The sequence below is a fragment of the Dicentrarchus labrax genome, unplaced genomic scaffold, assembly GCF_905237075.1.
Source record: "Dicentrarchus labrax unplaced genomic scaffold, dlabrax2021, whole genome shotgun sequence".
In the NCBI taxonomy this organism is placed as follows: Eukaryota; Metazoa; Chordata; class Actinopteri; family Moronidae; genus Dicentrarchus; species Dicentrarchus labrax.
In genome coordinates, this window is record NW_026136703.1 from 7570800 (window position 1) to 7593958 (window position 23159).

The 23159-nt window shown below is 38.8% G+C and overlaps 1 protein-coding gene across 1 annotated transcript; it reads left to right on the plus strand.

The window, feature by feature from the left end:
* Position 1: 1 nt before the first annotated feature.
* Positions 2 to 10087, plus strand: eif4eb (eukaryotic translation initiation factor 4eb). Its single transcript, XM_051390269.1, has 7 exons — positions 2 to 114; positions 1300 to 1403; positions 4750 to 4845; positions 4994 to 5057; positions 6246 to 6359; positions 7991 to 8130; positions 8213 to 10087. Exons 1-7 carry the CDS (start codon positions 97 to 99, stop codon positions 8325 to 8327), a joined length of 651 nt encoding a protein of 216 aa, XP_051246229.1. The 5' UTR covers positions 2 to 96; the 3' UTR covers positions 8328 to 10087.
* The last annotated feature ends 13072 nt before the right edge of the window (positions 10088 to 23159 follow it).

Genomic DNA, 23159 nt, shown 5'->3' on the forward strand with positions numbered 1-23159 from the left:
AGCCAGCGGCGGCACACAGCGCATGTCCGCAGCGGGGTCGTCACGTTGCGCCGCTCCGTCCAATCAACACAAACTTTCCTAACACAGATTTGTAAGATGGCGACCGCCGAACCGGTGAGCACTTTCTCTAAAGAACATTATCATAATATTTAGGGGGGGTTCTCGCTATATTTATAGGGCGAGTTGACGTTAAAAGTTTATGAACAACTTTAAAAATTGGTCCTCGGCAGGAAATTGACCATTGTGACAACCACATGTGGTGTTTGATTAGTTTCTAGTTTGTCTTCTGTGCCACGACCTAAGCGTGAAAGAGGAGTGCTTGTGTGTGGAGATCTCCTAACTTTAAGGCTGACGTTATGGCTAACCGACGTGCCGTTCACCTTTGCGATGAGAACCGCGGCAACTTCCATTGCAAAATGAGCTCGTTAACTTGCCATTGCTTAAGTTATTGGCAAAAGTAGACATGACTAACACTTATTTAAGACAGTACGAGTATTATGAACTACCAGTGAATTCGGCGTTTAAAATAACCCACCAAACACAAACAGCAGTAGTTTTGTAGCTCAAATGTGAACTGTCTGAATTGGTTGACAGTGCTCCCTGCTGACCTCTACCATGAAACGTTAGCTCGTTACTTTAGTGGCTGATGTTAACGTTATTACGCTAATGCTAGGCGAGGGTGGGATAGTAAGAGTGTCAGGTTTAAAGATGGTGTTTTTTAAACTAATAAACACTATTTGGTGTGTTAAATTAATGCCGAATTCAAGACTGGCTCATAAAAGGAATTACTAAACTTAAATAAGTTATATGAATGGAAGTTTTTTCTGTTCGTCAACAAACATTTTGGGAATGAATTGAACTGTCTGACAATGAAGTTAGCACTTTTTAAAGTTATTTGCCACCAGTAGTGGTAGCAGTAGAGTCAGCTAGCCAAACTGTAGCTTCACGTCACAGTGAAATGTGTACCAGATGTTCATATCGGGTTTCACTAGTGAACGCTTCCGTCACGGAATATATTATTTAAGTTTACTTAAGAGATTACTTATCTGCTTTGAGATGAGAAACAACACTATTGTTTTGTCACCAAGGGTCTTTCTAAATGTTGCCTTTAATCGTACCACCATCTGTTTGCCAAGTGTTCCCTTATGTAATCAACAACTGTAAAAAGACGTCATGTTACGGTTACATGATAATTTCTCCACTTAGACCCACCCTGTAAAGTATGATCGGTTGCACTGGAAACAGAAACCCACCGCCTACTTCCCTTATATGCATTACTCACCTCTAACTGCTTTTTAGGAAACCAACCCAAGTCCAACCCAGCCTGATGAAGATGGAGCCGAGGAGACCGGACAGGAGATTGTGAGCCCAGATGCCTACATCAAACACCCCCTTCAGAACAAGTCAGTTTAATTAAAGCGAGCATTGGAGCACACATTCAAGCTGAGATTTGACTTTTTTCTGTCAAGTCCAGAAGCTCTCTCTGTATACTACTATTGTTAGAAATAAATGGTTGTCATTTTTCATGTTGTAAACTTACTATGAGGGGAACCAGTCATTTATTCCATTAATAACTAACAACTATATTTAGTATGTCCCCACAGATTTGTTTTCTGTTAGAGGTGGAAGCACAAAAATCTGCCGTGGAAACTGTAAATGGATGGCTACACTTGACCAAGTCCAAAATCTTGATTCCACATATTAATAATGCCTCAGTTGGTAGAGGAAGTAAAGTAGATTTTTTTTTCTTAAATACAAAAAAATCCATTCATTTGACATGTTAAATATCATATTAAATAATATTTAAACTGGATCAAAGCACACATCATTGAAACTGTTATTCTGAATCCAGTGATACCCGTGCATTGGATATAACTCCTTGTACTTTTTGAGACACGGCCATTTCTGTAACATGCTATATTTAGTTGTTAGTCACTACAAGTTACTCATCTTATTCCATAGGAATACATTATAAAATGTCTCTCAGGTCTGCACATGGAAATACTGAAACAAGAAAAAGCAACAGATTATCTTTTTTCTTTGAATCTAGATTGTAACAATCCAGAATATGAGTATATCAAACATTATTATCTTGTTCTAGAGATGTTTTCCTGGAAAATCATTTAAAAAAAACAACCCCTAGTGACTAAAAAAATCATGTTAAGAAAGATTTGTGCTACAGCCTCATACTTTGAGCTCGAGTACTTTAAGCACTGTCAGGGAGAATTATGTGGGCATTAATAGGTTATTGTCAGGGGAAAGTTTAAGCATGAGAAAACAGAAAGTTTTTGATCATTTTCAGTATTTCCCTTTGCCTTTACGTAACTGTTAATAGCTGGCCGGTGTTTTTATGCCAACATTATTGATTCTGCAGTTTAAAGGGCCAGTGTGTAGGATTTAGTGGTGGAACATTAGTAGTAATAGATACAAACTCCCTCCTCTTCCAAGTGCAAAAGAGAAATGATGGTGGCCGCAAAATACACAAAAACATTAACCGCCCCCTACTACAGCCAGTGTTATGTTTGTCCCCTCTGGGCTACTGTAGAAACATGGTGGTTTAGTATGGCGGCCTCCATGAAAGTAGTGCCTGTAGATAAAAATGGTTAACTCTAAGGTAACAAAAACACAATGATTCCTATATTCAGTTGATTATACACTAATGAAAACATAATTCTGCATATTATATTCCATTCCTGCAAATATTAATATATAAAGTATATAAAACATAATATGATAGTATTTGTACTGTGACAGATATTGTCATGGTTATAAACTGGGTAATAAAAAAATAAGTTTAGTTAGTTTTAGCTGTGATAATTATTATCCATTTTTATCTAAGTCGCAGTCACAAAAATCAAGCTTTACCTCCAATAATTTGGTTCATGGACTGCTGGCAGACATGTACTGCTTTGGTTTGCGTGTTGAATTGAGAGTGCTTAGAGTCTCACTTTTGAGGCAAAACAGAGAAATCCCATATATTGGCCTTGTACTGATAGACCAGTATCTGATCACCCTCTTGCTGTACTGGGCTGCACCCTCAGTTTCAAAGACAAGATTAGTGACTTATGTGTTACACAATTGAACTAGATGACCCTTCCTCCACACAGCTGAGTGGACAGCTCATATGGAAGCGAAAGCAAGATGTGAATTGAAGGGTCACCAAAAACAATGACCACTGTGTTCACCAAGAGGAAGCTGAGCAGTTTCTAAAATAGTGCAAAGCGCACAATAAAAACATGTGAAAAACAAAATACTCTTTTCCCCAAATCTATCTATGTTTGCTTTCCAGATCAATTGAGTTGTTACTTAAGCAAAAATCTATTTTCAACTAGACTCTTCAAAAAAAGTAAAACGATGTGAAAATAAATATGATCGACTGACTATGTTTTGACAGTTTCTTTAATTCTGGGCTTGTTCTACCAACTCATTTAAGGATATATAAGAATATAGTATATATAACATAATGTTTTATAATAATGTGCCTGTAGTTAGTGACTCAGTGTTTAGCAGTGTTTCTTATGGCCCCGGTCCTTTCTGTGTGTATTCATGTTCTGTGTTAAAGTGGATTTTGTCTCACAGTCCAAACAAATTCAGTCCACTGGATTGGAAACTTTATTTCCCCACAGTAAGACTGTGATTGTCTGGTGACCTGTCCAGAGTGTTTCAGTGTTTTCCTCTCAGTCCTTACTCAGATAGGTTCCAACTCCCCTCTGTGCTGAATACAAATAAGCAACGATTGAATATGTTATATATATATTTAAATTTCACAAGGATATTTGTTTCCAAAAGGGTTGAATAGAAAAAGCAAACTCAACAGAAAGCCAATAAACTGAAGGAAAAGATGGACCCCAAACAACTCATTTGTGAGGTTAGAAATACATAGGTTGAAGTCCAGAGGCAAAGTATTCCCACATGTTGACCGTTAATGTGCTGCTTGCACAGGTCAAACAACATTTGCCTATTAGCATTCATTAATTTTCTTGACTCACCTATTCCTTTACAGGGTCATCGGGGGCATGGGCTTATTCCAGCATGCATTGTAAGGCAAAGAACCACCCTGTAGATGTCGATGTAAGAGACTGTACATATATGCTGCCTCACATTATGGCCTATAATGAAACAACAACCAGACAAGTTAAAAGACCAGTGGGTAAGATTTAGTGGCATTTAGCAGTGAAGTTTCAGATAGCAGCTAACTGAACACTGCTCGTGTCTGTATTTGCATTGTATCTGTATAGGTTTAACATGGAATACACAAAGGTGCCATAAACAGAAGCCTGCCGACTATTGCATTTTCATATTTCCTTATCAGACAGTCTGTTATGCATAAACAGTGCAACTCAAGAGAATTCAAATTGTATCCGTTGACTTGTTCCGTCCTTTGCTGGCATTTATGTGGGCTCATTTAAGAAACACCTTCCAAACCCACTGACAGACTAGCTGCTTTAATGGCTTTTATAGTAGTGTCAGCAGCCACAGTTTCCTGTAGTATTCCTCAAGCTTAAGACAGTTGCTGAACTATAAGAGGATTCAGCGTTGAACAAGTAAGACACAGCGTCACAATTAATTGGACTAAGAGAGTGATAGCTTGATTTACAGATAGAGTTTGTGTCGGCGGCATCCAGGTGCATCCATACGTCGCTCATTTGCTCCGAAGCCCAATGGCTTTTGGTTACTTTTGTTTACCTCGTGTTTAATTAGTGGCTTGTTACATTTATGCAAATCCCTTTTTCTGTATTCACCCAACAGATGGTCTCTGTGGTTCTTCAAGAATGACAAGAGCAAAACATGGCAGGCCAACCTGCGACTCATCTCTAAGTTTGACACGGTTGAAGATTTCTGGGCGTAAGGAGCAATAAATCTCTCTGGGTCTTTTTGGTTTCCTGTACTTCCATGGAGTGACTGAAGCAGTAAAATGCCATGGCCGTATACCTTTTTTTGAAATACTGGTAGATCAGCATGTTTCGTTAATGCCGTGCATTTGTTGTTTCAGTCTCTACAACCATATCCAGTTGTCAAGCAACCTCTTGTCCGGCTGTGATTACTCCCTTTTTAAGGTATGTTTAATTTATTTAACATTTAAGTAAATGTGCAGAGAATGAGGACTACAAATCTGGATTAAAGTATAGTTAAATCCATTTTTAAAACTATTTCTGCATGCCAATATTCTTTCTTGGGCTGAGATACTTTATATTTTACACTCCAGTGTCCACACTTGCTGTATTGTATGTTCAATATGTACAAAGACCCGAGTGTTTTTATTCTCTCTTTCTGATATTGACTCAGTGAAAGTAAAAAGAACCATTAAGAAGCTATAAAACATTTTTCTGTCAAAGTGGTAGATAACGTTTACATAATGAGACATCCTTTGCAAAAGAAGCAAAGGCCTGAGCCCTCACATACTGTATGGCAGCTGTTATCATTCAGAATCGTAGTACAGGGGGGGAAAATTCATCTTTTGGTGGTTATTTGAAAAACGGGGCTCTCAAAATCCTTCGTGAGAATAATGGGCAATGAATTGAAAATGTAATAAAACCATTTTATCACCAGCTGAAATTGCAAGAATTTTACGACTACAGAATCAAATAAAGCTCCTGCAAACAGAACAGTACCCGACAGAATTGTCGACAGTTGAGGGAGGGAGTTTTTGTCAAAACAGCAGCATCATTACTGGAAGGTAGACAAACAAAGAAAGACGTGGGCAGGATTTTTCTCTGACTAAATCTGCCAACTTAGAGCTCATCCACAAAAGAGCTCATTTAGCCAGATGTGATGACAGAATATGAGAGGCGTGGAAGTTTAGTAAGTTGAATGGCAGGAGGTGGCTAGCAGCCACTAATTATGTGTTTGAGATAGTTGATTATGACAAATGGAAAGGCAGTAATCTTCGATCAGTGTGCTTTTATTGAAATCATTAGCATTATCAGCTATGAAAATCTATCAAAATTAAAAAAAGAAAATGTTGCTTAAATGTGAGTTGTACTGTTGAGGCACAGCTTGGGTAGAAGGGCAGAAATGCAACCTGAGAAAAAGATATTAACTAAATATTTAACCACCACTGGACACAGTTTGAGTTTTTGCCACCTTTAGTCAGATTTAAACAATTTCTCCTGTGGTTATTGATACAGGTATATTTCTTACAGACAATGTTGAAATCATGTTTAAACCTCACTTTTAAAGGCTGTTTTGCAGTTTTGGTGCAGAGGTTTTGGGACGTGCATTGACACTTTGAACCATTGCTGCAGGATGGCATTGAACCCATGTGGGAGGACGAGAGGAACAAGCGTGGCGGGCGCTGGCTGATCACACTAAACAAGCAGCAGAGGAGATTAGACCTGGACCGCTACTGGCTGGAAACTGTAGGTTTGGCTGCTCTGCTTTGTGTCCTGTTCAAATGAGTGATTCTATTTATTGTTTCTTGAGCCGCTTCCCAAAGTAGTACATTTATTACCTTTTGACAGCCATAGTTAGCTGAAATGAGTGATTGCATCCTCTCATACCTTTTTAAAATTGATGTGAGCCACAGATCAGATTGTTTCGGTGTTGTCAGCGTCCTTTTTCACAATAAAATTGGTTATGCTATCTAAAAAATCTATTATTGACTGTACTGACTGTATGCGGAGTGGATGATAAGTGGTCGCAACACTGTCAAATGAGAGCAACTGAATATTGGCTTGCTGCTCAGTCTGCAGTCCACACAGTGTTGTGGTGAGACCTCCCGCTGCTCTAAAGGTCACTGACAGTGATACAGACATGTAGCAAGCTATGATTTGTCAGTTAGCGGCAGTGCTGAAAGGAGTCACTCTTTTTTTTCAATGACACCATTGTTTTAATACATGTGAAGCTATAAACAAAATGTTTTAATATTCAAAAGATTTTTGATGATTGTGCGCAGTTTCAAATGAACTAGGACTAGGACTATGCTTAGCCCTGGTCCAGGTCCCGCAAAGGAAATCTCCCCGAACTTCGACATTTCAGTTACAGACTGCTCATACAATATTTTTCAGGAAGAATGTTGAAAATAAGAACTGATCAGGAGTGCTGCCACTGGTGGCTGGAAGCTGTATTGTAGTAATACTACTGATTAAAACCGTAATATTGGTTATACTTCTAGTGTCTGAAGAGCCGTGCTCCAAGTGTGGCTAATGCAAAAATGGGCAAATATATGGAGCGTTGGAGGAGCTGAGGTGGGCTGAATGAAGCCTGGTTACTGAAAACAGCTGCCTGTGACAGCACCCACCTGTCACTTAGAACGGCCACGTCCATAATTATGCATAACTTAATATAGCCCTAATATAATTGAAACAGATTATATAAAAACTCGGCCCACTACAGTTATCATGAACAGGGTATTTAGCTGAAGAGACTCAAACTGTTTTTTGTACCAGGCTGTAAACGTGTGAGTTCTGCTGTAAAGTTGGGCATTTTAATATGGGGCCTGATAGCAATGACTCAAGCCATCCTCGAGTGGCCGTTAGAGGAACTGCAGTTTATGTTACATCCATGGTGGTTTCATTTGCCAGCTACGGAGGTTGCCGCTTAAGCCAATGAGGTTGTATTTCCAACATTCTGTGTGACTGAAGTGTCCAGGTTCTGGAAGATATTGGTGCACCATAATGCACAGTACAAAGTGTTGGATCTGGGTTGATTGCTGAGCTCAAAGGCTGATCATCCAAATCCCTGTACTTTGTTCTGTCCGCCTGTGCATGGATTTTATGTTCTTGTATAGTATAGGCTGGTCTTGTTCTAATTAATTTGCTTTATTAGTATCTGTTGTCTGTTGAAATGATGTTTTTTCACCATGATGAAAGGTTTTGTTGGGAATGTCATACCATGGGGATAATGAGTTTGGATTATTGGTCCTTACTGTATTTATAAAGAAATTTACAGCAGCAAAACAAAATATATTCAAACACTGAATGTTATTAGTGAAATTGAAATATTTCAAATGTGTTTTAATGGCTTTTATTCCTCTTCATCCCCTCACCAGCTCCTGTGCCTAGTTGGAGAGGCCTTTGACGACTACAGCGATGACGTCTGTGGAGCCGTGGTCAACATCCGCACAAAAGGAGATAAAATAGCTGTCTGGACATCAGACTACGAGAACCGGGATGCTGTGACGCACATAGGGTGAGGCGAAGTGTTTCCATTCATAATCACAGGATGATGATATTCTCCTCATCCTCTTACAGTGTTATTTTCCCGTTAACAGGAGAGTTTACAAGGAGCGCTTGGGGCTTCCCTTGAAGATGTCTATTGGCTACCAATCTCACGCAGACACAGCCACCAAGAGCGGTTCAACCACCAAGAACAAATATGTTGTTTGAGAAATGCCCTACGTGCCTCTTTTAATTTTCTTGTCTTATTTGTTGTTGGTGCATATGTTTACTTTGCTGCAAAGACTCTGCGGAATGCAATCTGGAAGACAGAACCCAGTCCGAGGCTACATGCCAAATGTTTCCATAACCTGCCCAGGACTTGAACCACAGGGAGGGAAAAACCCCATGGAAAAACCGATGAACACGAATCTTCCAAAACACTAACAATGAGAGGTATCAATAGTGGATGAGATTTAGAGTGCTGTATACTCTACTAAAGAAATTTGTGTTGATTTCTTTCTTTTTTTTTAATTCAGGGAATCCTGAAATGCAAAAAAAATGTATATTTCTCTCCCATTTTCTACAGCATTGTGCGTTTGCTGTAATCCTTAATGACATTAAGCCCTTTTAATTTATTATTAATTTGCCTGCATATTCTTAGATTAGACCTTTGTTTTAAGCTTTTTTTTGCCTTGAACTGTTGCACGTAATCAACCTTTTTAAAGTATTTCATGACTCATATTCATTTGAGTGTTAATATAATTAAAACATTGGTTTTGCAATTATTAGTTGTTAAATTGTGTAATACTTTTTTGCAACCTGTAATTGGTACATTCCTTGTTATAAATGATTTGCTTTTTGACTTGCAGTGGTGCTGTATTGTAGGATATTGACCTTGAGTGTCTGAGGATGTTCACAGTAATCAGTCCAGCAGTTTTCTACTGGTGGTCTTCATTCCCTCTGTATTAAATAGGAATGCTAGAGGAGATTTCGACCAATCTCAGAGAAAACGGAAAATCCCTCCCTTAGCTCCCAGGTAGCTTATGATTCTCCATATCCGGTGTCAAAGTGCCAAATTCAAGCACACCCCCACCCCCATCCCATCATCCCGAGATCCCTTAAAATGTCAGTACAAAAAGAACTTTGAAAGAAAAGGTTACTTTGGGCAACATGGCTCCCCATCTCAGTTCATTGCCACCTTTAGAAATGTCACTTCAGTATGACAAATGTCATCACGTTCTCAAGGATCGGCATTCTTTAAGCCAGCAGGCGAAGCATCCACAACTAGATCCTTCTTGATCTGATGAAGCGTTAAGTGACTAGAAGCTTCATTAGGTTCTCGTTGATGTTCTGGTATGGTTGTGGTAGTAACCTTTAAAGGCCAGCTGATCTATCATGTAAGATGCTTTGCAAGCACGCATCTAAATGATAAACACAATAGTGAGTAAAATTTGTGTTTATAGCACCTTTCTAGAGCAGACGTCACAAAGTGCCTCACAGTAAGTTAACAAGTAGAACCAAATGATGTGGAGAAGGTCCACTGTGCAATATAGAGCTTTGTGAATGAGGGGGGAATGAAACCATTCTACAAATCCATGCCAGGCCTGCTGCATCAGACAGTACACTGAAGCTGGCTGTCATTCCACTGACTGCCACCACATCTATAATAAATTCCCTTAATATATAACTTCTTACCAATGCAGAGGTGAAACAAAGAGTACACACTCAGTTACCATTAATAACATAACAGAAAATGGCCAATGGATGAACACTGCTTTTCATAATAAAAGCACAGTGCTCTAACTTGTGTGTTACTTCAAATTTATTGAGTAATAAACACACCCATAACATCTCACATTCAATAAATTTCCGTTTTATTTTTTATTTTTTATATGTTCTGTTGTCTGATGTGGTCTCTCGGTAATCATAATGTTACAGTATGTTATTTGTAGTGTGACTATTAAAAACTACAAGAAATATCTAATTCACCTGCTTCTCTGTCCGTCTCATCCTTTATGATAATGCATTCATCTGTTTAGTGAGCGTCATGAAAATTTCATATACTGTACACTCGTTTATCAGGTAGCTCCTGCAATCACTCCTGCCTTCATAAAGCTTACTATGTTCATTTTTTGTGTGAATTGGTGTTGATTCAACTTTATTGTGGCTTTGGGGGTTTGTAGTGATATTGAACTCTGTCGTACTGAGAGGTGTATTATATGGCATATACATATATTTTTTTGTCAAATTGTGACGCCTTATAGTAGATACTTCTCATAAAATAGTAAGGAAGCAATGAATTACTAAATGGAAATAAAAAATATTAACAATAAATAAATGAACAGAATTTAATATATTAAGTTATAATATAGTATTTTTTTTATGTTTCTGTTGTGAACCATGATAATACCGAATGTCCCAGTCTGTGCAGACAGGTAAACACGAGGCCACTGACACGGTCACTTTATTAAATGGGGTTACAGACTAACCTTGGCAGCAATGAATGCAATCAATGTAGTAAATTGAATTGAGCGCAGTTTCTGGGTCCCCAGTCGGCCCCAGTAGCTGCAGGGACTCCTTGTTTTCCAATCAGACTCACTTATCAAAATCCCAAACTCTCCTATGAGAGACAATTGGGTCAAATCAATCGGACAGAGGGACATAATCCAGCAGGGGAAATATGAAATGAGGGCTAAAATCAGAATGGTCTTCCAAAAGAAGTCTTAGCTATAACTCTGTCCTGACTCGAGCAGAAAAGCGCAATGAGCCCGAACATAAAACATTATTACCGTGGAATATTTATCCAGCTGACTTGTTTTAGGGCTGCACTGGGTTCTTCTGTTGATGCTGTGGCTCCAGGCAGCTTTAATAGCTAATCATTTCACTGCTGTCCATCACTTTACACTGGAGGGAGCTGCAACCCCATTTAACTTTAAACTGGTGTTTGTAAGGCCAGTAGGCAGTACCGGGATGGATTTGTTTACAGCCATAAGTCTACATCCTGCAGGCTTTCATCTTAAAAGGCAGTGATTTAGGGGCTCAGTGTTGTGTGGATTACGCCGTGGTTCTTGTCTGTCTGTCTTGGTGTTTCCTATCTGGGGCTTTGATGGTGGCAGCTCACAATTCAAAGGGAAAGAAATTAACTTTGGCAGCAACACAAGCTGAAAAAATGTATTGTTTGTGTGCAGAGGTGAAGAGGGAATTTCAGACAATCAGCGAAAGCATAAAACATCAAAAAGGAACTTTTTTGGGGGTGTTGCTATGACTGTCTGTGTAGTGGGTGAATAGAAATGTAGAAACAGTGCACACTAGGAATGAGATTCCATTCAAAATCAAAGAAATGTGTCTTATATATGGTGTACATTGCCAGCAGCTATAATTAGGACATTACATTGCGTGATACCCTTACAGCTGAAGGATCTAAGCCAGGGCCATTTGTGAAGCTCAATGCTTTATTATCAGCTTACCATTCTATATGGCTGATCAATTTCCCCAGGGTCCATTCGGGCGCTCATTTCTCTCCCAGTAGTATAAAGATCAATGGTGGAATTTGTTAACCAAGATTAAACGAATGAAGCGGGTAATCAGAGGTGCAGTTAGCCCTCTTTGTGGCTTTGTGATTGAGAATACTTATATTTAAAGCACGGACACAAACACTTAACATGTGCTATATAGAAGGACCCATGAGACGCTATTATTGCATTAACACAGAACACAATGGTGCAGTGTAAAGCAGTCATTGTACACATTGTGGGGTTTTCATTATTGATCCAAACCCCCAGTACGCTTGTCTGAGCCTGTGTGTGTATTCTGCTGTATGTAAAGCCCAACTCCTGACAGCCAGCTTTGAAGAAACATCATATTATCCCCATGTTAGCGTCACGTTGTTCCCCACGCAGGGAGGGGGGTGATTTTAACATTTTATCGATCACCTGTAAGGCACATCTTGGAGGTGCGCCTAGTTATTTCACTTCAAACTGTCTGTGAGATGTTAGGGGCCCAGGGAGCTTTCTGGTCCCTCAAGTGACTTGGTGGCCTTCTTTAATACTCACTCTGAAATTGTCTGAGAGCCTGAAATGTTAGTACCTGGCCAAGAAAGAGTTTGGCATTCAAGGAAACACGCTTATTTGCTTTCTTTGCCGAGAGTAAAATTAAAAGATCGATACCACTTTAATGTCTGTCCATTAAATATGAAGCGAAAGGCCAGGAGACGTTAGCTTCTTAGCACAAAGAGGAAGCAGGGGGATAAAAATTGACTGGTTCTGTCCAAAGTTTTTAAAAAAACCCGCCTACCAGTGCCTATAAAGCTCACTAAATGACACACTGTATCTCAACTGTGTGTGTGTGTGTGTGTGTGTGCGTGTGCTACCTTTTTTGCCTTTAGGTTTTCAACATTTAGAATGCATAGACTGCACGTTGTGGTTTTAGGGGTCGTGTCTAGTGTTTGTGTTCAGTTAAGCTACCCCTAGCTGTAGCCTCATTTTAAATGGACAGATATGAGAGCGGTGTCGATCCACTCGTCTAACTCTGGGCAAGAAAGTGAATAAGTGTATTTCCTAAAATGTCAAACTATTCCCATAAGCCCTTTATAACTTCCCTACTATCTGCCTTGTTGTGGTCATTTTGTGACTTTCACAATCTGACTTTTGCTCATTTAATCATTGCTACAAACCGCTTTGCCCTTTTCTTCTTTCCTTTGCTAATTGAAAATCTGACATTTAGTATGCATTGTGTTAATTAACACAGTGATTTGTTTCTTTAATACAGTGCTTCTCAAGCATTTCCTCTGGACCCACAGTGCCGCTGGTTATCTATCTTACCATGTGGTTAATTGCTGTTAATTACATTCACCTGGCATTGCAGGTGTCAATCAGTCCCACATTAGGTTGCTGGAATCAGAAGCAGCAGGCCTGTGAAAGCAGAGGATGGAAAACCACTGCTTTGAAAAGCAAGTTAGGAAAAAACTTAAAAGGTTATTTCTGCAAAAGTGGGTCAGTCAATGAGTTTTTGGGCACTTTTGAAACAGCTAGAAGATGTCTAATCAATAGACTTTCTCATTAATTTGAGCATTCATCTAACTTTCAAAGGGTGGTGAGGGTTCACACAAAGTGGAGATAATTAGTGTAGCCTTTTGTGACATCTCATGGTGTTTGCACTTGCAGTTATGTATTAAATTGGCTGGTAATAACAGCCCCCTGTGCACTCCCTGCGTCATTCATCTGTGACTGAGCTCAAGAGATTCAGTAGTCATATTTAATTTGTTGTCTCGATTCACTGAGGTGAATATCTTCCAAACATTTAATTTCATAACATTTTGTTTTGTCCCACCTACCCATCCACTGGTAGTGTAAAAAACACAAAACAGCAGCTCATGGTTGCTTATTCCTCAAACTGTACATTTCTAGTCAAGATGGTATGTGTAGCCCACTGTTACATGCAATAGCTGGGTATGAATTCAATACTACACACCAGTTCTAATCAGGTTTTATGTGTGTGGCGTGTTCACACTGGAAAGATATGCATTCTAACAAATGCTTTGAGTGTGCTGTTGGCCCACAATCCAACACACAAAGGAAATAAATAAGCCACTCAGAGCTGCAAATATGTAAACTAATTGCAGCTGCTGGTGAGACAGCTACAGCAATATCTCGGGAAACAAAAGACACCGATTAAATATTTGAAAAAACATCTGCCGTCACTGTGAACTTTAATTGTCAGCTGCAGTTGGACTGACATCTGACTGCACGCCCACTATTTTCAGTCAGCACACAACTGTAAAGAATGTTTTTGTGTAATAACTGCAAATACAGCATGACAATTAGCATATGTTGCATACTGTATACATGTATGAATGAAAGAATTGGGACACAGCTATGATCCCAGCAGGTTTAAAATAACAGAAGAAACCCTCTGAGATGCAATTCAAAGAGCGATCCCCTCCTTGAAGTTGGTGCACAAGACATTTACAGAAAATAAGCAGAAGGTGAAAGCTGAAAATGAAAAAATAATGTGATACTTTGAGGCGCTATGACGGGGGGGCGGGGGGGCATATTATGTTGTCTCTCACAGTCTTAAGCATTGTCTAACCTCCAGGCCACTACTGTCCTATAAGGACTTTACATTATTGCTGCTGTTGTGGAAAAAAGCATGTATATCCTTCAAAACATAGCCTTCTTTGGGGAGTTTTCTATCCATTACGAGTATGTTAGTGAGCGCTTTTTGCAGTGCTTGAGTGCACAGCCTACATATTTATTACGGCTGTCCCCAGAGGGAGACCGTAACCGTAACCTTAACACAATTGTAGTGCTATACTGATTTCTTTGCGTTTTATTGTATTGAATCAAATCAATTATTCATTTAGATAGGCAGACACGCATAATACTTGCATTGAGTCTGATGGGGTACAGTGACAGGTTAATAAAGGTTCTAAAAAAAAGAACACTTACTGGGTTTTCCAGGGCGTTACAGCTACGTGCTTGACGACGACACGTTTTTGAATTCCTCCAGTACAGTCAGTTGTTTCCTTTGTGCACTTGGCTTGCGTTCACCAACTGATGCAGCCTCCAACTATTCAACGCCCACCTCGGAGCCACTTGTCACTTTTTCATGGCTGTTATCTCTCAGTAATTCCCAAACAAGTGCATTTGTGCAAGACCGATAAAGGATTGGGTTTTGTGAATTTCATGTGCACAATAAATTGGCTTTGTTTTTTGTTTAATTGCTCCTCTGAGGCGTATACAGTACAAAATTTAGCTTGAGCTACATGACTACAGCTGGAGTTATACAATATTTTGAGCACAACTCAGGATAATGAACAGATGAAGTAATTATAAACACCACTGTGCACTGTTACAATAGGGAAGGAAACAGGCTTATTTAATTTTTTATGTTCATTTTAGTGTCTCCTAGTCCTGTAAACACATTTTCACTCAGCAGACGAAACATTTAAAAGCTTTACATTTGCCAGTTATCATGACATTCACACACAACATGAGGCTCAGTCTGTCTGCTCCCATGTAATTCTATTAATGACCTATTTATTACTCTGTGGTCTGAATCCTCATCCTCTGATCATCGTCTCCGTGTTCTCATTAAGCCGGTACTGGTGGTAAAATGATTTCATTACTTGCATTGAACACCCAGACGCCTGTTATTACAGGCGGTCACTGGGTTTAGCTGCTCTCTCCTGACCAATTTGCCTCCCACCACACAGTAAAAAGGAACAGAGGTTGCTGTGTTCCTTGCAGGTGCTGTTAGTCACAGGGCGCTTGCTTGACCAGTGATAAAGTGGTTAATACTCCTGCCTTCTATGCTAACCAGACACTTTATCCTCCACCTTCCAGCATTCCGCATGTCTTTCCCTATAGACTGAGTCATAAAATTGTGTAGTTGGTGGAAAAAAAGCCACACCACCGTGAGCTAAAGAGAAGTGTGAGCTTTAGGGTCGTTGCAAATTCTGGCATTAATAAAGAATACAGTACACAGTTTAAAGTTTGTTTCCTTGTGTTGTTCTGAATAACATGCTCCTTTTTCATCTAGGTTTAATGTTTACAGATTATAAACCTAATTACTTACATATGAATTAAGTGGTTGGATTAGTTTAGCATTAAAACTGGAAGCAGGGGAACACAGCCTGTCTGACTCTGTCCAAAGGTAAAAGAAACTCCTATCCCATCAGGACCAGTGACTACCTGGAGGTGGTTGCCTGGCAACCTCATGATGATGACAAGACTCCAGAAACTGCTCTCAGCCAAGAAATAGTGCCAGCATGTAATCCCCCGTAACACCACACCTTGTCATTTTTGCACGTCGGTTTTTGAACAGATTAAACAAACAAGATGTGTTACATGATTATTAGTGAGCTTTAGACGTGTTTCCAGTCTTTATGCTAAGCTAGAGTGGTATATCAAAGTTCTCATCTACCTCTCTGCCGGAAAGCAAAAATATGTGTATGTTCACAAAATTCCTGTCTACAGTATTCAGCTAAATGTCAAATAACATTGGACTTTTTATTTGGAACTAAGCCTGACCCAACCAAACATCTCTGTGTTGTGTATTTACTTTGGAGCATGACCTTTAAGCAGATTTCTGACTGCTCAGATTGGCGATTCACAACCTGACTCAACCCCCATACTGCAGCAACAGCCGTGGCGGAACACATCAGCTGGAGGTGCTGCTGTTTTGTTTAAAGGCGAGCTGCCACGCAACCTAACATGACACCTGAGGCCTTATGCAACCCCACCGAAGTTCACAAGACCACCAGGAGGCTGGTCAGGCATCAACTAGGGACATGCTGCTACCTCTGTGAAGGGCAGATGAACTTGGAAGGTAGAAGGTTTATGTAACTTTCCATCTTTTTGCCTCAGTGCATATGATTACTGATGCATATTGACAGTTTCAAAACGTCCACAAGAGAAGAGATGAATTCCCCAAAATGTTCCTGTGAGCCTCCCAAGAGCAGTCAATAACACCGGTGAGCTCAAGCATAGTCCTGTAAATACCAGAGGATGTCCATGTACTCAGTACACCACCATGACATGGACATTGTCCCAGGGCTCACTTAGGCACAGAACAACTTCGGCACGATGAAGTCAAGATGGCGTGATTGTTTTCTTCAAGGCCTTGGAGGTGAGACCACATGGTGTGCCTTCTGTCCCCGATGTTTCTGCCTTTCTGCACAACCTCCGCGTGAGTACAGGTGACATTTCTGATGTAAGCCAGATGCTTGTGACCCCAAGGGTCCACCACCACCAGGCTCCGGGACAGTGGAAGTGAGCAGGGACCGACCTGCAGCCTGTCGCTCAGATCCTTCAAATTAGGTTTATTACTTCCTTTGTTTTTAAGGTACACAGGAATAGTTTCTTTCTAATATATTTCTCTATTGTACTTTAAAAGTCCATCTTTTTTTACCACTTGGTGCTTTTTTGTTTAGCTTTTTCTGTCTCTGGGACATAAAAAAGCAAACCAAAACCCTCAACATGTAGAGTAACAGAGGGGACGCTCATCCAGCAAGAATTGGAACCATTTCAGGGATTATGTGGAACATCTGCGTCCCTGTCTTTTTTAAAATAAATAAACAAAATATCTACATGTGGTGATAAAATGTTCCACTATGCACGATAAACAATGAAAAAGAAGGTTGCTATATGCACAATAACACAATAATTTGGACACAAGTTCAAACACTCACACTATTAGATGGCTATATTTTAAATATGACAATGCATTTGGGTTTTTTTCCACAGGCCCATCTCCCTAATAATGAGTCTGTTGCACAGAGTGGGTGCATCAAACAGATATTAATTATTACAGGTATTAATTTAGGACAAATTAGATGATTGCAAAAGTGACTTTTACTTCATAAGCCATAATTACTGCCATCCAGATCTGGCACTGTGTGCTCCTCATTTATGAAAGGGCTGTCAGTCTCAAATTAAGTTTACAGTCTCCTCATCTGACCTTTCTGAATTAGATTAGAAAAAAGAAAATTGAAATGTCATGTACCCTATGTTTTAATCACTTGGGATATTACTACGGTGAAATATTATTTCCTGTTTATCAATCCAAAATGTCAAAATGCAAGTCACTTATAATTATAGCCTTGCCTCCGTCATTATGTGCCATCAGTCAAAAAAATATTTTCTGTATTTTGGCAATTATGCAGACATGAGTAGAATACTTTCTATTAGCTGCTTTGTCATTATAAAAATGGGTTTTGAAATGAAAATGAATGCAATATGTGGCTATTTATTCACTTGTTACTGATATATTAGATATTTGTTCCACTGTAACTCGCAGCAGCTGAATTTTACTAACCAACGGGGTAAACAATTAATATTAACACCTACCAAACTGGCAGTATTATATTTTTATGGTCTTTAAACTATTTTGTTTAAAGAAAGAAGAACAGAAAGCAATGTTTTATGTTATGCTTTAGGGTTTTCTGTGCTTTCTTTCTCCAAACACTAAAAGGACTCTGAGTGCATATAGTCAACATCCGTACTATCATTAAGGACCCATACATCAGTTCAAAATGAACATTTCTTATAGTTCTGCTATTCAATGAACAATTAATTTGAAATTCAGTAGTAGTCTTTTTATATATTTAATGTTTGATATATGTTTGAATAAAGGCTCCATCCTCTGGGGACCATGAGAACAACATTTCACCAAAAGCCACCATCCAGTAGTAGAAATATGTCACTATAGTGGTAGAACAACACTGCCATCCCCAGAGCCACTCTGCTATAGCTAAAAATATATATATAAAAAAAACTATTTGTCTGATAGTAGGTGAAACAAAAATCTACCAGTACAGAAAGAGGAGAGGAGTAGCAGGCTCATCTATATACTATATAATGTGTTACCATGACAAATATTTCAGACATGGCAGTCCAACTGAGATTTAATAAAAAATCCTATAGGCTCCGAGAGACACATCAGTATAGTACATAAAGATACTGGCATCATAAATCAAACCATACTGTCCACTACAAATACACACAGCAAATAACAGGAGAAAAAGATGTCTTCTTGCGTACTCTATTTAGCACATACCTCATTGCTGTTTTAATGGATTTTTTGCATTGCAGATATGTGTCCATGGGGAACAAAATGTTTGCAACCAAAGTCAGGGCATTTGAGAATGAACTGTTTCCTCCGATTTAAATTCCTGGAACCTCATTTAAAAGCTGCAAGTTAAATCAAGGGATTGTCTTAAAAAAAAAGAACCTAATTGAGGGATTAATTCCTCTCATTTAAAGTGATTGTTTTGTTTTTCCTTTTTTTTTAAAAATTGGGCTGGTTCAGTAATGTTCAATCCATCAAATTAAATGTTTTTATAGAGCCTGCTAAATTTAATACAAGTTAATGTAATTAAAGTTGCTGTACAACAGAAAAGCTGAGACGAGGGCAATGCATCAAACTCAGAGAGGAAATATTTGATGTTAACATCATGAGTAATGGCAGTGTAATTGAATTATGGAGCAATAAAAAGTGTGAATAGCTACAGACATTTTGGGTGAAGCTTTATTTCTGCCTCAGCGTGGTTGTCATAGATGCCAGAACTGCGTCTGTTCCTCTTTGGTCTCTGGTTCTGTCTTTACTGCTTCTATTTTGGTCTCGCTCTCAGTCCAAAGTGTCAGGCGGCGCAGGAGGGGAGTGGCAAGCCAGTCTTTCACCACAGGGAGAGAAGCGCAGTGTTAGGTTGTCTAGCCAGAACCCCATAGAGACATTAGCCCCACAGGTACATGCTAATGAAGACAGTGGAATCAATATTCCTGCCATCCTCCCCACAGCCACACACACTTTTGTATTGCTGTACTTGTGAGGACCTTCCATTGACTACACTCAGTCCTCAACCCCACAGCTGAGAGGCAAGAATATAATCTTGATTACACTGTTAAATATCATTGTATTCAGCACTTTTCGGTGAAGCCATTTTGCTTTAAACTGCCTTCAACACTTCAGGTTGTTACTTCTCCATGTTTCGCAGAATGCATTATTTAAACCTGCATTCATTTTTTAAATTGAAAAATGACTACGTTTTCGGAAAGATCCAACGATATACTAGTATATGGATCTGTAGTCAGATATGTATATCATATCATAGCATAGCATTGCATATCATTTCACATCATATCATTTCATATCATATGAAAATATATTTTAAAAAGTCTCAAAGATCAGTCTGTAATCTCCTACATTCTGTATGTATCAGTCACCTTGGATAGGGCTACATTTATGTGCATTTGTTCCAGTGATGTATGTGAAGAGACCAATAATGTTAAAGGAATAGTTCAACACGTTCTGAAATATGAAATTGTTGTTTTTTAGAGGAGTTGATCGATACCACTCTCAAGATAGCAAGCATGGCTTATCTCATATCAAAAAGAATACACCTCTGAAGCTATTTAACATGTTATATCTTTCAAAACTCCCCATAAAACCCACCATGTAACATTAGCCTGTATGCCAACCAAAGCTAACACATGCTGCCTTTGCTTCATATTTAATTGAAAAACATGAGAGTGTTGATGTTTTCATCTCTCTGGTAAAAAGTGTATTATATAAACAAGAAATTGTTTTTTTTTTTTTTTTTTTTAAAAACCAAATATTTCTTTTAGCTGGATTGCATTCTGGTCTGTGGAGGATACAGTCAGTGAATAATTTTGGATCTCTGCCTCTGATATTATTGATTTCTTCCTGTCTGATTGCTGAATATTGGTACACATATTAAGTAGCAACAGAGTCCTGCTCTTTGATTCTGTGGATTTATAGAAACCTACATTCACCTGTGTTGTTGAAGAAAATCTGCAACCGTTTGGCTAAAACAAATACGCCATTAATCACAAAACTGTCTTAAGATATATTCGGAAAGAAAGCAAAGCAATTTTCACCTTTTCCCATTATTTGCAAGACAGCTGAATGTTTTGTGCAGTACGTATTTATCTACCACAAACAGCAAACAGCTACTGTACCGCTTGTAATTGCGGTTACTCACATCTTTCTGTTGACTTTCTAATAATTCACCTTGTATTCTGTCAGAACACACATTTAAAGTATTTTGCGAGCAGCAACCTCCATGGCCAAAAGTGCCAAAAATTACAGTTCCTTGAGTGCCCACTTGAGGCTGGTTTCAAAAGCGAGTCAATCTCCAAAATGCCCAGATTTACACCAAAATGAACATGTTTACAGCCTGGTACAAAACACAGTTTCTGTCTTTATGGGTAATTTCTCCAATCCTGACAACTGGGTGGAGGTTGAATTTTTGAATAATTCACCTGTTTAAATTATATTAACGCTTAATATATGCATAATTAAGGGCAGGGCCCCTTTGAGCGACAGGTGGGTATATGCTCTTCCTTTAAGATTAACCGATACATCTAAATTCCTTTTCCAAAACAAACATATATGTCAAACCTGTTCTCTCTTTGGAGGATTTTTCTCATTCATTGCTGTCTTTGGGAGCACATTTGGTCCTCATAAGGATAGAAGCATAAGAAAACACTCTCACACACATCTTATATCTTCATTATGCCACGTACAAGTCAGGGGGGTCCCCTGTGACTTAGTTACAGGGGAGAGTATGTCACAGAAGATTAAAATAAGGGAAAGATAAGGGGGAGTGTGGTGTGTATGAGTAACAAGGATGAAGGGTGAGAATGGATGAAAGCTGATCTCGGACTAAAAGTCACACAGAGCAGAATGAGAAAGAAAAGAGAAATAAAAAAAGAGGGAAGTGGAGGTAGAAATAGATCCTACAGACGCTCCTCTCTTTTTTGCCCCATGCTGGGAGCTGCTGCTCACTGGTAATAGCAGACTGATTCACCTGGAAGACTGGATCCCAGCGGCAAGCCAGCCAGAATATCACATAGGACTTCCCACAAAACATTTCAAAATAAAACATTAAACGTGAGTGCTTTTTAGACTCTAATGGAAAAAGACCACTGAACACACTTTTTTGTTGTTATACTGTATATGTTTTCCTTAAAAAAGCTGTAAAGACACTTTAAAGTGACAGAGCTGCTGCTTTTCTATGGGTGTGAAATCAAATCCTGCAGCTAGTATTGGAAAGATTTGATCTGGGTTTGGGTGATATATGAGCCAGATATCGACCGACAGATAAGCTTATCTTGAAGTCAGCGTTGTCTACCTCTGATATATAATGACGCATTTCTTTCAACAGGAATTGATCGGTGAATTGATCAGTGCTGGTGGTCTATGAGAAACCTTTGAGGTGATGCTAATGTGACATTTTGATCGGATTCCACACACACAAGGTTGAGTGTTCACCATCAATGTCATGTCTTCTTCTCTTTCTTCTTGTGCATCCATGTATATTCCCTGTTTAGTGCCCTGTGCATAGTCTGTGAATGTTCAGAAATGAAATGGTAGAAGATCAGACACTCATTATACTGAGGAAACAGGCCTCTTGATCATCAAAGTCCAATAAGAAAAATGAATGAATAAAATAATAGATGGATGGGTGAATAGATGGATGTGTGGTGAGATATATTAAGCAATAAATAATTTGACACATGATAAATTGATAATAGACATTAAAATAGAATTCTTATACCAGGAAATAGATCTATAAAATGCCCAGAGAAATAACCTACCTGGACCCAATTAGACTAAATTCAGTTTGGTTACAGGAACTCAGTGGACCTCTACAGTGGGTCCTAGCAGATTATCTATACCGTTATGTCTTGCTCAGTCACTTTTCCTGTGAACTGGTGTTCACCAGTTGCCTTTACTTTTTCCCCAGCAGTTAGCCAGCACCTTCAACTCTGGAACCTGACTCTGACTTTCATCTGTTAATCTCTAGTCTCTCTACTCTCTAGTGGTTTACTATTGATGACTTCTTGAACCAAGAAGTCTGCATTCGGGTCAGTTCCTGAAAATTCTGACATGTATGTGCAGTTAAATTAAATTCGTCTTGTATTATCACTTTCCTAACTTACTAACTTCCTTATTTTCCAAATATATTTTATCTTCAATAAGCAAATGATGTGGGGCGGGAGGTTTTTTATGAAATTACTTTGATGTGCTGGGTTGGAATCCGTTATGTAGGGTTTTTTAGGTTATATACTGAATATCATAAAAATGAAGGAAAATTGTGCTGAAAGAAAATTACTGAGCAAAATTGATTCCTTATGAGACATATTTTCATGAAATATTTGTATGTGTTTTTTTATTTTCTCAATGTATATGAATTAATTCCTTCAATTTATCCATTAATTTCCTTCTATATGATCGCAGCAGGAACAAGATCACTGTGTATCCAGTGTCCTGCAGTTTTTTTCTGTGATCCTCTATGCTAACATTTTTCAGTCTTTCGTTATTTAAAGGTTAAATATAAAATATATGAGATTTAAAACATTCATATAGCAACTATTTTGCCTGTGTTGCTATTGCAGCCTGTCTATGGTTGTTTATAAAGCCTGTCTGGCTGTGGATGCATGTTAGTGCAAGTGAGTCCCTCCATATACAACTGAGTACAAAAAAAATGTCATCTATGTTGCTGAATTAAGGATTTATTTTAAGAGTTTTAGGAGT